This window comes from Perissodus microlepis, chromosome 17 (genome assembly GCF_051167445.1).
Source record: "Perissodus microlepis isolate ML-2025 ecotype Zambia chromosome 17, ASM5116744v1, whole genome shotgun sequence".
In the NCBI taxonomy this organism is placed as follows: Eukaryota; Metazoa; Chordata; class Actinopteri; order Cichliformes; family Cichlidae; genus Perissodus; species Perissodus microlepis.
In genome coordinates, this window is record NC_140477.1 from 8,326,437 (window position 1) to 8,340,551 (window position 14,115).

Here is a 14,115-nt window from a genome sequence, read left to right on the forward strand (position 1 = left end):
TGCACAGAGATGTCTTCAGAGTCTCTCAATCTTTTTAATCTTTTTCAAAATCTTTTTCAGCTGCTTCTCTTTATTACCGCTTACTTTTCCAGCCTTAGTATAAATAGTGAAATTTCTCAGTTTAAATATTTGATGTTTTCTGTGTTATAGTGTGAATAAACTGTGGGTTAATGGGATTTGCAAATCAGTGCGTTCTATTTTCATTTACATCTTCCACAGCATCCCAGCTGTTTTGAAATTAATGATAAAGCCTTAGTTATTTTTACAGCAGCAGTGTAGGAAGGCATTAAACAGTGAGCCCACATTTGGAGATTTAATGGTCAACCAGGCATCAGACTTTAACACAGGAGGCTGGTGTTTGTTTTCTTTCTCCAAGTGACAGCAGCCCCTGAATCATAATGTTTCTTTAAACCTAGTAAATCTTTAATCACAGGTTGGAACAGTTTGTATATTTAACAAGTTAAAAATGCTGACTTTATAATGTTTCTTTGAAAATTTAAAATCCTGATAAAGTTAATAGTATAAAAGATGGCTGCAGCTTTTAGTACTGAAAAGTAAAAAACAATTCAAATGTGCCTTAAACCTGCATTCACTTTAATCACCAGCAGAGGGGTGCAAGAAGACTTCTGGAAAACATCCCTCTGCTCCCTTTCTGTGACCTCAGAAAACACTTTCCCTAGTTTCATCACGAACTTAAGTTTAATCACAAGTTTAAAGTCAAATTGAACAGGGCGTTAGTGTCATTTTGTAAATTATGGTCATTCTAAGAGTCCGGAAAGAAGACTTAGGCAGGATATTCTCACTGGCTAACAACTTGCCAATTATAACCACTCCTCGTCCATCACACATGGTTTCACAATAGAAAGCCCAAGCTCAAGGCTTCGTAACAGAATTTCACTAACTAATGGGCGACATCACGGTGGTTATTTCCAGCTTTTATATTATCTGCGGTACAAATTTGAACATAGAAATTCCTTCTCCTGCAGTTTCTTCCTCTAAATGACCACAGGCAGGCTTTGTGTGCCTCACACTCCATTAATGTAATTTTCAGATGGATGGATTTGAATGTAGCCACTCTGACAGCATCAGTTTGTTTTGGATTTTTTCTTATAATTTTAATTCTGTAAAGTTGAACATTTTTGACAGGGATCGATCTATGTGATTCTATCTGCTTTTAGAGCCAACCCCGAGTGGTCATTACAGGCACTGCAGTTTTCTAAATTCGATTAATTTTATAGCTCTGGCGACTGCTGCTTGGTTTAATTGAAAAAACGAAAAACTAATACAAAAAAATCGTCACGAGCATGTTACTAATTATATGTTACTGCTAGAGAATAACTTGGGGCACCTTATGATCTAGCATATTTGCCTGATATCAGCCTAATAGCTTGAGAATGACTTCAGGAACCACAGTTTCCAGTCGCCTTCCCATGCCGTGAATTTTCCCGGTCAGACATTCAACCTTCCAAGAAAATCGAAAACCCCAGCTTTATCTAGAAGTGCACCGCTACTCTGGGTCCGCTACTTTTAAAAGTCTGAACAGTGATCTGAGATGAGGTGCAAGAGTCTAGTCACCTCCCAGATCACTTGATATGATATGATGAGAAATTGATTGCTTTTGTCCAGTGATTCCAAACATATGCTGAACGCCTTAGATTTGAATCTTGCTGTGGAAAATGTGGCGTAATATCCCTTTATTTTAACTGGTCCTTGCACCGCATCCTTAATAGTAAATAAATGTCAAGAATTCTTCCCTTGCGCTTTGCTAAGAGTCATATGACCCAGTCAGCACTAAAGGGGCGGTGCACAGTTGGTGCAAACGGCGCAAGGGGCGGAAGCTTTTTGGAGAATGGATCCAGTGAGAACCCAATAGGACACTTTCGATAGTTTTTGGCACTCAGAAGTGAGTTAACGATAACTTTCGTGCCTCCTGGTGTGAATTTGCATGGGTTTTCTGCGGTAAAACCCCGGTACTTACCTCGCAGCTGTAGGGTTTTCCAAGTTGTCTTTGCGGTTTTTATTTTTTTATTTTACCTGGCTCGGGGGAAAGTACGCTTCTCTCAACAACCCCCCCCCCCCAAACTAAAAAAGTTTTCTCTTTTCTTTTAGCCATGATTTTCCTGTAACCAAATACACGGCACGCGTTCTGATCAAAGGCAAAGCGAGTTTTGGCACTCTTTACGCGCGTATCCGTTCCATCTGTGCATCAGCACCAGCGCAGAGCGGATCTACACTGGAAATTTAAAAAAAAGAAAAGAAAAAAAGATGACGAATAAGGACATTCAAATTAAGATTTGTTTTTCTAAAGATTATTAAACGAGTGGAACTTTTTATCTTCCACGCTAGAGACACTAGATCTCCTTTTTGGTGGGATGAGAAGTTGGATTGTAAAACTGAATCTGCTCCCTGTTTTTTTTGCAGCGTTAGCAGTAGAGACCACGTCACTCTGTCTACTCCCCCTTTTCCTTCCCTTGTTGGAGCAACATCCACAGCTTAGAAACAGCTGGATAAAGATTTTGGATCAGAAAAGCACAATCATGATGACCGGATTTCGACTAAACCTGTCGCCCCTGAAGGAGCCCCTCGGCTTCGTCAAACTGGTGGAGTGGGTAAGTTGGACGCAAACTATTGTACGCCTATTTTCTGAGTTTGCAGGGAGAGTGTGGGTCCTACCCACAGGACAGGACAGGGAGGTCCAGTTCTTCCTTGATTCTTGGGTTTCCCCTTCTCCCTACAGAAGAAAGAAAAACACTAGTTAGAACGTTATAGCAGATTATTAGATTAAGCCTCAAAAGCATGACTACAACTTGATTAAACATTGGTTGAGGTTTGAATTTAAGCCAAGAAGAACGTATATATATGTGTGTAAGGTTAATTGTTGTTCATTATAACACTAGAAGAAATAAGATAAAAAACACTAATATGGTTAGAATGAAATAATGTAAGGCCTCTAGACAAATGTGTACAGCATTTTTCTAGGACACAAGAAAGTCTGCTGAAGTGGTGCAGATCAGTGCAGCTGGACTTGCCTGCCCTTCAGACAACACAGTTACATATTAATGCATCTTTTACCAATAATTCACCTCCGAGTGACTGCTTGTGGCTGAAACGTTTCAGTTACACGTACACTCACTTAAACATGCAGGAGATTTCTTGCGGAAAGTCCAGCGATCAGTTGTTCTCTGCATAACTGGGTCAGGAATCCAGCCCGGCAACGCTTTCCCTCAGCTGTTCTATTTTTTCATAACACACACAGGCTGGAAGAGCTTTATGGCAACAGTAACACTCAGTCATCTGACTCAGAAAGTGTTGGTTTTATACAACACAAAGTCATTTCTCATTTACGTGGGGCTAGATGATGAAACATGTGCAGGTATTCACACAATAATAAAGAGGTTTAACCGACATGATGGTGCTAATAGTCCAGGAGAGGAAATGGACACAATATAAAGGTTATTCTGTGTAAGGTGTTTCGGGCACGTCCTACTGGGAGGGGCTCCCAGGACAAGCGGGAAAGATTACATCTCTTGGTTGACTTTGGAATGCCCCCCCACTGACCAATCTCCAGAAGAGCTGAAGGAGTTGGCTGGGGCGTCTCTGCTTGGACTTGGACTCTACAATCCAGACTCTGATAAGCAACAAAGAATGGATGGATACACTTTTTGTGACAAACACTACATCCTAACCAAATTTTTCCCACTAAAAGATATTTTTAACATGAAATTAGTGTGTGTGTGTGTGTGTGTGTGTGTGTGTGTGTGTGTGTGTGTGTGTGTGCGCATCCCCCGCAAACTCTTAAACACACAATCCTACAGACAGCCTACAGACAGTATCCTGCCTTTAGGTGATAGCACGTTCAGTAGATCTAGAGACAAAATTTAATGTAACATGAAAACTGAAGGTTATCAAACAGGGTTTTTTTTATCCAGAATTCATCTCCCTTATAAATTGTTTATTGAATCAAATGCCACTTTATTTGTACTCATATCTGGCACGTCCTGAACAGTCGTACCACCCAAGATGTTATCTCCCACACAGTAGGACACAGGGAGGAGTCTTCAGCATAACAAACGCTACAAGGATGCCCCCATTCCCTCATCGTTGTTTAATAAGAATGATAATAAAGCGTTTTTTCTCTCTTTATGGACTCGTGACTCCACCATATTTCTCTGGCTAAATATGGAGAGCCAGTTTGTGCAGGGCCTCTGGAGGGAAACACAGTGACACGAGTAGGCGTGCACACACTCAAGTGGATTTGGGATTTGTGGTCAGACTGACCAGAGCTCTGCGACTTCTGTGTGAGAAATGAAGTGCTGATTATACTGCTTTTCTGTCAAAGTTTCTAACTTTTTGGGAAATTTTTCTTTCCTTAACAGCTTGTCAAAGTACAGACCCCTCTTTCTGCAAGCACTTTCTCTTTCCTTATCAGTTCAGGTCGTTTTTATAACATACAAAAAACAAATAAATGGTAGCTTCTTCTGCGTATTATGAATAGGTGCTGTGTGTGTGGATTGTTTATTCTCCCTCACAGCTCGATTATGAGCTCTAGTTTCAGGAATGTCCATAATTTGGCACTGAGGGGTTTGCAGATGTTTTGGATGCCAAACAAATGGAGACTAAGGACTGATAAGGTATTGCTGTGTTGCCACAGTTTTTAGAGAGTCACAGTGTTTTAAGAAGATGCCAATGTGTGTTTGGTCTATGCTGGCCCTTGCAGTAGTTCATAAAGGCAGAGAAAATTTGAGAGAAGTACGTAATTGTAGCCGAGAAAAAAACAGGAAGTGGCAGTCAGTGACATCTGGAGAAACATCTGGAGAGAAGTCTCGAGGTGTGGGGGTTTGTGGTGTACATAAAGCGTTAAAGGACAGCTGCCCCCGTTGAAAGCACTTTGCAGCGTGACCGTGTGTGATACAGTTTTGCTGACAAAACAGAATTCAGGAAGTGAGTTTGAAGTATTGTAAAGGTTTTAGTTGGTGTGTCCTCCTAAATGGGCCGATTTTTTTGTATGTTTTTCTGTATAAGGAAACATTCTCTATGTGCTTTGACTCAAAGGCCATTTCTTTGTTTTCATGATGCAAACCACTTCCTGGCCTTCAGTCTGTAGACTCCCTGTACAAGGAGATAGAGAGCCAGTTCACATCCACCTTTATCTCAGGTATTATTAATTGGACAATTCTCTTTGAATGAGCACTTGGTGATGGTGGGGAAGAAGAACCTCAGTTTGTTTTATGTCATGTTCTGCTTCTTTGGGTTCTCAGAGTGCTGTAGCTTCATCTGCTTATCCTGAATTTGATAAGTGGAAGAAAACGAATGGATTGTTTGGTCTTTAAAAAGCATTTATTTAAAAAATTCCTCATAGTCCAAGGAAGCATGTTGATGAACATCTATGATCAAGAGGGTTAGCAAACTGCATCTGTAACTAAATGGGATGCTAATTAAATACATGCAGGCTATAAATCAGGGGTAGGGAATTCCAGGCCTCGAGAGCCGGTGTCCTGCAGGTTTTTGATCTCACCCTGGGTCAACACACCTGAATCAAATGATTAGTTCATTACCAGGCCTCTGGAGAACTTCAAGACATGTTGAGGAAGTCGTTTAGCCATTTAAATCAGCTGTGTTGTATCAAGGACACATCTAAAACCTGCAGGGCATCGGCTCTCGAGGCTTGGAGTTCCCTACCCCTGCTATATATCATTAAAAAACTGAACATCCCACTCCTTGGAATATATTTTAGTGCAACTTCACAGTAAACAAGCAAGGTGTGGGTGTGAGTTAGAAATTGAGGGCACTGCACAATCAGAGAATCATGGGGCACCCAGACATGGAAAGAAACCTGTTGGGAAGGTTTATGCACTACATCATCCAGAGTGACAATAATGAGACTTTGTATTAGGAGGAAATCAGCAATTTGTAGTACAGAGCACAGAAAACAACCTACTGCTTAACATAAAACAAAACTAAGGATCTGACTACTGATTTCAGCTAAAAGAAAGCAATTTGATGTAGATTAGTAGAGCTGATGAACCTTTTTCAATATGTTTTTACTCACAAAGTTTTATAAACGTAAATTAAATGTGAGAAGAAAAAGAGTGTGTCAGGAGTGGGATTTGAACCCACGCCTCCATTTGGAGACCAGAAGTCCCTTTTGTGAGGAAAGAGTGAATCCTTGAGCCTGGCGCCTTAGACCACTCGGCCATCCTGACAGCTGTCAAAATCACTCATGACATCACAACTACACCTAAAGACTTGCACAATCTCAATGTATTTTTCACTTTGCTGTGACTAATGATGTAGAGGGCTGGTATAAGAGTTAACCTAATATTATTCTCTATCCTTTCTAATTATGGTCAGTTTTCTGTAGCAGGGATATAAAATGAATAAGACTCAGAATCATTGAACAGATTGAAATCAGAAACTACTGTGCCTACATATTTACAGAAGCTGGGCTCCGTTTTCATTCAAAACTCCAACAAATTCACAGAGTATGCCATTTCCCTCCAAAAATCCTTTTGCTGATTTTAGCTAAGCATTCATCCATGTTTCTCCATGGAACTAAGTGGCACATTCTAGTTAAGTATCACACTTTGCAGTTGGATGTCTTCGCAAACAGACTTCAGACAGTTTGGACAGGCAGTTAAACCTCCTCCACCCCCTCAGGGTTGTATGCTCAGCCCTCTTCCTGTTCACTCTGCGCACGCTTGACTGCTTTCACAGACATGGAAAGAAACCTGTGTTGATGTTTGCAGGCTACGCCTCCATCTTCAGGAGGAAATCAACATTCTTGCATTGTGGTGGATAGAAAACTTCTCAAACTCCATGAAATAAAGGAGCTGATGATTCATTTTAAGAAGAGTCAATCATTCCATGAGTTGTATTCAAACAGCTTGATTGAAATTGGAGAGTAAAAATTTTTGTCAGGAGTGGGATTTGAACCCACGCCTCCATTTGGAGACCAGAAGTCCCTTTTTTTGTGGAAGGTATCGATCCTTGAGTCTGGCGCCTTAGACCGCTCGGCCATCCTGACAAGCTAGCTGATGGTGTCATCTAAGTCAAGACTGACATTACAAAAACAAGCAAACAATTCTAACTTTAGCCCCTTCTCTCTTCTGGGGTTGTATTGATGAGCAATACGAAACATGTGATGTGAGGGAAAATGGAAATGTTGACATGCCTGTCTTTGTCAGCTAGAATTTATTCCATTCATTCCATTCCAATTCATTCTCTCATTATAGTCATAGAAAAATATCAACATAGTGATAAACTGCCTGACAGCAACATAGCTTTGAGTCTCATAGTGGAAGCAAGAACTAATTCTTCCCTTTCTTTGTCACTCAATTATTTAAATTTGATTTTCACCTAACATGAGGCTTGAACCCATGACCCCGAGATTAAGAGTCTCATGCGCTGCCATATGAGCTAGCTGGGCTGTGAAGCCATGTTACAACACTGGTCTCAGTTTAGTTTAGCTAATGGTACTATGCCTCCTGCTTGCAAACTCATCTGGACTAAATTATGGATTTAAAGGGTTTGAAAACATGGTATAAAAGAGCTCAAAGAGTGAGTTGCATACCTGAAGCAGCAGGCTTTTGTGTATCATTCTATTGTAGTTGTTTAAGTAAAAAATAAGTCCAGTATTATAGAATGTAACCAAAGGCACCCGCGGTTGCCTTTGAGGGTGCAAAACGTTTCGTCGACATTGTTGTGTTCGTTGGGGAGAAAACTTACAAACATACAGTACAGCACTTCAGAGTCACACTACTAGCGATCGAAGATTTATGTCAACTTGACAAGCTGAACGCATTCTGTACTGTACAGGAGACACGGCACGAGATTGATTGACAATGGTCTACAGCCAATCAGGACGCAGAACACAATGAAAGAAAAATAAACATGCAAAATTGCACCAAAAAAAAATCCGTGAAACAGCGAGACCGCGAAAGGTGAATCGCGTTATAGCGAGGGACCACTGTAGCTAAAAAACACTCTACCCTGCTTTATCTCCTATTTCGCACCCAATGGGATTGCACTTAAAAAATTAACATTGTCCTGTATTTGAAAAGGCTGGAAACTAGCATTTGAGTAAATAAATGCTTCCTCAATTACCCTTTTTTAAAGACATGAAAGCTAGGGATGGGTATCGAAAACCGGTTCTTGTTGAGAACCGGTTCCCACTGTTTCAATTCCTTGGAATTGTTTGCCATTTTTGCAAACGATTCCCTTATCGATTCCAGTCGCCCCGAATGACGTCACCACGTTGCGGAGCGTCATTTACCTGGCAGGAAACATGGCGGCTCAAACGCTCAAAAGTTTGGTTATACTTTACGAGAACGGATGACAACAGGGCAACGTGCAATACTTGCAAAGTAGATATTTAAATTAAGGGAGGAAACACTACGAATATGCAAAAGCATTTGCTCACAAAACACGCGATGACCTTAAATGAATGTCGTGTTTTTAATTCCGCTCCGGACTCGTGAATCTCAACGCAGCAACGGTAACGTTTGCACGTCCTCTCCCGTTAATGCGGCAGGTAAATAATCAACTAACAGTGCATATTATGTTAGCGCGATCTGCCTTATTACAAAACCTGCTATTACTGTGCATTTAGGTGACCATGATGAGAGAGACAGACAGAGTCTGGCTGGCTCAGATGCTGGCAGTTCTCGCTGCAGTCTACCGGTAGCATCTCCTTTCAGGCCAGGATAGACAAATGTCACCGAGCAGTGACTAAGTTTGTGGTAAAAGGCTTGCACCCATTTGCCACAGCAGATGCCCCCGATTTTCTGTCAGTGAATGTGTTTAATTGTAGGCAGGGACATTACTAGATATTCTTGTGTAATTGCTACAGGATAATTTATGTTATACTTTGTTATTGCTACAGAAGAATATTTATTTTATCATTTTACATTTACAATTTTTTTTCCTGGGGACCCTGTGACACCCCATTAAAGAGCCATAGGCTGGATCTCTTAAGATCTCACTGTTGGGTTTGTAAGGCTATGTTACTCCTAAATTTCTATCTTGTTCAAAGAGAAGATATAAAACAAAGTTCTAAGCTAATCGACCTTAGTGTTCTCCTTTTTTAAAAAGAATCGATAAGAGAACCGATAAAGAATCGAATTGTTAAACAGAATTGAAACTGGAATCGGAATCGTGAAAATCTTATCAATACCCATCCCTAATGAAAGCCACTGTCATCATTTATTTACAGCCTTTTACAAAATCATCCTTCTTGTGGGGGCAGCAGCCTAATCAGAAGTACCCAGACATCCCAATGCTCTGCCACCTCCAGCTCTTCCAGGGGGACACCAAGGCATTCCCAAGAGATAGTTTGAATTGAATTGAATTGAATTGAATTGAATTGAATTGAATTGAATTGAATTGAATTGAATTGAATTGAATTGAATTGAATGAATGCTTTATTGGCCATATGCAGGTTGCCCCGCAGAGGAATAGGACAAAAGTAACTTAGGACAAAAATATGGTTGCGTATAAGATTACCACAAGAGACAAGCAAAGTTAGTAACTAAATAATAATTTTAGTGTAATATTTAGTAGCCAAAGAAAGACCCACAGATTTCCATAAATAGTCGGTGGAGACCAAAACAGAGGAAAAAGGAAATTGAAGTTTACTTCAAGATTACCGTGCAGCCAGATACAGAATTCCAAATGTAAGTTACTATTGCATATCGTTGCAGCATGTCTGCTAGATGTGCAAACATGGAAGCCTCTATTTGCTGTGATCTTCACCATATTAACTGTTAAATGCAACATTAGTGGTCACAGGGCAGTCAAAAATCTAAAAGTCATAAATCTAAGAGCTATTTATTTATTGCACTAAAATACGAAGCTTTCCGCGACACATGGTGCCTATTTTCACTTGAAATCATTGAAATCATGCTGCTCAGTGATTTCTATTATCACTGGTTAACCTTGTTTAAAGGTTGAGCTGAGTGGCAGCCAACCTCACTAAAAGAATTCTGTTTGTGTTGGTTTAAAGGGGAGCATTAGTGTCACATGGTCAGCAGGCTGAATCAGATGCTTTTCTGCAAGAAAGAATTTAAGAGCTGAGTGGCAGGATTAGTGAAACCATGCAAGTCACATTTTTACGTTTTGAAAAAATGATGTGGTTCTTTAAAGGAAATACTTGATTTGTGCTATCATGGTTTTTTTCTGTATTTTTTTTCAATGGCAAATAGAAAGTAACTGACCCAATATTTGATCCTCTCTTTCAAATTCTTGAAACTCTTCTATTATGATCCTGTAAAAATTGCTCAGTTGTTGTGTGTATTTTTTCAGGCGATTCTTTATATTGAACATGCTGAGCATAATCCCACCACTTAGAAACTCTCCAGAGCCTATGCTTTCCTGGTTTTGATGTTATTAATAACATTTTTCTCATGCCACTATCTTCTTACTGTCCAAACAGCTCACAGCCATATTTGCTTTTGGCTGCTGCGGTGGATTTTCAGGGAAGAACGTCATATCTATCCTCTGTGGCGACGGCAGTAATGAAACTCTCAATGCCATGTATCAATACCCATTTAGGTGAGCATTTCAACATATTTAATTTTCACGTACATTTTAAGTTAATTATATAAGAAATTACCCATTTATTCTGTCTATTCTGTATCATTCCCAGGTTAAGCCAGTTCCCGCTCATTGATAAAAATACGACTCTTTGTAACCACTCTGTCACTACAACACACATGATGGGAGACTCGGCCTCCTCGGCGGAGTTCTTTGTAGGTGTTGGCATCGTCTGCTTCCTTTACAGCATGGCAGCTCTGCTGGTGTATTTAGGCTACATGCACGTCTACAAGGACTCTGACTTTGGACCCATTTTTGTGAGTCTTGATCTTGCCTCCTGTAATCGTCCCAGTTGATGCAAGGCCTGATTTGAAATTGTTCATGTATTTACCCTCCTCTCCAGGACTTTGTGATCACAGCGATCCTGGTTTTCCTGTGGCTGGTGTGTTCATCCGCCTGGGCTAAAGGCCTGCAGAATGTAAAGAGTGCCACAGATACTGAAGGCATCAGTGGCACGCTGGCACTCTGTAAGGGTAGCAACATCACCTGTGAGGTCACGGAGTTTGCTAACATGCGGACCCTCAATATATCTGTGGTGAGATGAAATAATAATCAGCTGATATTAACTGTTTGCTGATATATGATTATCAGCATTTATAAGTGCCAATAAATGAAAATGTGTAAAGCATAGAATAGACAGGAGCAGCACCTTTGATTGATGTTTCATCGTTTGTCCACCAGAGGGCATGTTTGGAAGGGCAACAAATGTTCGGGAAATCTGTTTCTGCTTTGTGCGTTTGAAAGATAAAAAAATATTGGCTGGTAATCAAAGTTTTAACATTACTAAATATTGCATTGATATAAAAAATATTTCTAATGATTATTTTTTTGTCTATATTATCCAGGTGTTTGGCTACCTTAACATGCTTGTGTGGGCGTTCAATGCTTGGTTTGTGTACAAAGAGACTCGCTGGCACTCCCGGAAATTTTCATCCCAACCTGGACCAGGAAGGCACCAGGTCCCTGCGCCAATCTAACATACAGATACACACAAAGACTCAGTACAAAACACAGAAAACGTGCACATGCCACATACAGAAAATCACCCTTAAGTGCACGCACACACATACACATACACACACACATACACATACAAAAAGGATGCGAGCATGTTAAGTACACGTGGAGAAATGAAGAGATTTTAACACATAAACACACACACACACACACGAATACTCTGTGAAAGTGATGAAGACACACAAAGTGAAGGATCAATGGGTAGCTCATATTAAACTGCTGACTGCAGTTAAGTTTTGCAGCAGTACAGATTTGCATTGGTGTTTTGTAACCCAATATGACCTGATGTGGTATCAGGTGGTAGACAAGAAGCCATCCACACACAATAGCAGCACCAATGCAACAAGCACGCCAAATCCTTTTAAATGCGCCTTTGTTCTATTATTCTTAAATGGCTTCAGATGCTTTGCACACGGTGATTGAATCCTATGACCTGATTTGGCCTTCATAGAAGTATTGCAGTTTATGAGGTTTTCTGCCTCGCCTGGTTTATTACACTTATTTTTACACAGATGAACATAAGGTGCTCAGCCCTTTCTCTGTGACACCACACTCGGACATTTTATTTTCTAAGATCTAAGATCAACTGCTTTAAAGGCAATGTGAAAATCACATTTTATGACTCCTTGTTAACTGTAACTAAATGTGTTTATTTACAAAAGTGAGTGTGATCGATATTGCAAAATGTAATATACATTTTGCCTTGTATTTGCACATTTTTCAAAATATTTGTAGATTAAAAAGATATGCCTCATTCCAAAACAATTTCTTTTACATCAGTTAACTGACTCCCTCATACCCTCTAGTGTCAGAAAGAAGGAATCACTGAAGTCTGGATGAAACTCGACTCATGCCAACCATTTATCCTTACGGATTTTTCTCAGTAAAAAACAGGCAAGCAGCCTGACCTAGTTTATTTCCAATGTTAAAATAACTGTAGTCTAGGACCTTTTTATTTTGCACTGATGAGGTGCTTGTGTGATTTTATCAATGTTGCATTAAAGGAACAATTCACCCTCAAAATCAAATATACATTTTTTTTTCTAGGCGTACTACTATGTGTCCAACAAACAGGGCACAACCTGTTTGTTTACATCCTGTCACGGTGTCAGTCAGCTAAGCAAATATGTAAATTTGATTTTTGATGTGAATTGTCTCTTTAAGCACTGTGAGCATAAATCCATGAAGAATACTTGAGAGTTGCTTTCTTTAATCCGAATGCAGTGCAGTCACACTTTTCTTCAAAGGTACCAGTTAAAGCATTTTCAACTTTCTTGTTAATTTCATCACTTTTTACAGCGAAAAATATTCAGCCAAAGCGCTATTTTCTTTTATCCTGGTTTAAGCTTCCTACATATCTCTTATGTGATTTTTAAGCCTGTTATTGTGCCGTTGTTTAAACTAGTCCATCCTGTTCTCCATAGTTGTTTTGGGGGTTTTTTTCCAGACCAAATGGTGAGCTGGTATTGTGTTTTAAGAACTGTGTCGTATTTTTGTATCATGTCTCATTTTCAGTATATCCAGATGTGTTTTTTGATTATTATTATTTTTTCTCCTTGTCCTTTCTATTGTGTTTTGACTGTCTCTGTGTAGGGTGGTTTCATTCCTTCTACTCCTTTAACTTTAAAGTTCAGTGAAACAGCAAGTGTCTGGTGTACTGGTTATGCCACTACACTGCTGTAATCAGCTATAGCTTCTTCTTTTTTTAAATGATTCCTTTACATTTAACCTGCCAATTTTTCTTATGCAATGCACTCTGTCACATGCACAATTTGGATGTACTTTTTTCCAATAAAAAACAAAAAAATGTGGACATTTCTTTTAGTCTGTGTATGTATGCAAGCCTACATTCATTCCCACAAGAGAAGAAGAACTATTTCACTTTTGTGTCACTAAGTTTTTTGTTATATAAGAAGAAGAAGAAAACACAAAACCAATAGCATGTAACACAAAACCAGTAGCATGTCCTCTGCTGAGTGTAAAAATAGCACTCTGTGTTTCCTATATTGTCCTGTGACCTTCTGATCGGCCGTTGGACCTCGATGTGGGGAAATAAACACAACACTGTGACTGAGTCATCTTTTGTGTGTGTGTGTCAGGAAGCAAGACAGGAAGGATTGTGTTTAAGCACAGATTATAATGTAAGAATGCACAGACTCGGTGCTTGTGTCTGTATCTCATCTGATTGACACATCAGCGTAAACTAATCAAGTCAATTTCCTTGCCCTCATTTCTGAGCTGTCATTTCCTTGTAATCTCCGCCATTCTCTGTCTTTCTCACGCCCCCGCTGATTTGCCTAAAAAGATGACTATATGTTGTGTGTGATCTGAATCCATTTGTTCTGTTCAGGTTTCAGAACACAAGACCGATTTGCAATCAAGTGGGAGTGGAAGTGTAACAGAGAGTACTTAATTCCTAATCATCACTGTCATACTGGAAACGACGAACATATTGTGAGAAAAGGGACAAAATTGTGATTTATTTTTCTTTGACAAAAAATGTGTGTG

The 14,115-nt window shown here is 39.8% G+C and overlaps 1 protein-coding gene and 2 non-coding genes across 4 annotated transcripts; 1 reads left to right on the forward strand and 2 right to left on the reverse strand.

Moving 5' to 3' along the window:
- The first annotated feature begins 1,583 nt into the window (after positions 1–1,583).
- Positions 1,584–13,418, forward strand: sypl1 (synaptophysin-like 1). Of its 2 annotated transcripts, XM_084909666.1 has the most exons (6): positions 1,584–1,903; positions 2,422–2,609; positions 10,430–10,548; positions 10,643–10,847; positions 10,934–11,125; positions 11,436–13,418. In XM_084909666.1, exons 2-6 carry the CDS (start codon positions 2,538–2,540, stop codon positions 11,565–11,567), a joined length of 720 nt encoding a protein of 239 aa, XP_084765792.1. In that variant the 5' UTR covers positions 1,584–1,903; positions 2,422–2,537; the 3' UTR covers positions 11,568–13,418. The 2 variants fall into 2 exon arrangements, with proteins under 2 accessions (XP_084765792.1, XP_084765791.1); XM_084909665.1 differs by having other exon boundaries at positions 1,584–2,609.
- On the reverse strand, positions 6,093–6,203 carry trnal-caa (transfer RNA leucine (anticodon CAA)). The gene is made up of 2 exons: positions 6,166–6,203; positions 6,093–6,138 (listed from the first exon to the last, which is right to left on the reverse strand). It is a non-coding gene; the product is annotated as a tRNA-Leu (tRNA).
- Positions 6,913–7,024, reverse strand: trnal-caa (transfer RNA leucine (anticodon CAA)). Its single transcript has 2 exons — positions 6,987–7,024; positions 6,913–6,958 (listed from the first exon to the last, which is right to left on the reverse strand). It is a non-coding gene; the product is annotated as a tRNA-Leu (tRNA).
- Positions 13,419–14,115: the final 697 nt, after the last annotated feature.

Bases quoted from the DNA above. Each gene is read 5' to 3' on its own strand.
- sypl1 (XM_084909665.1), top strand. From the start codon at position 2,373: ATGAGAAGTTGGATTGTAAAACTGAATCTGCTCCCTGTTTTTTTTGCA. The intron at 10,549-10,642 runs GTGAGCATTTCA...TATCATTCCCAG, and splicing joins ATGTATCAATACCCATTTAG to GTTAAGCCAGTTCCCGCTCA. The intron at 11,126-11,435 runs GTGAGATGAAAT...TATATTATCCAG, and splicing joins GGACCCTCAATATATCTGTG to GTGTTTGGCTACCTTAACAT.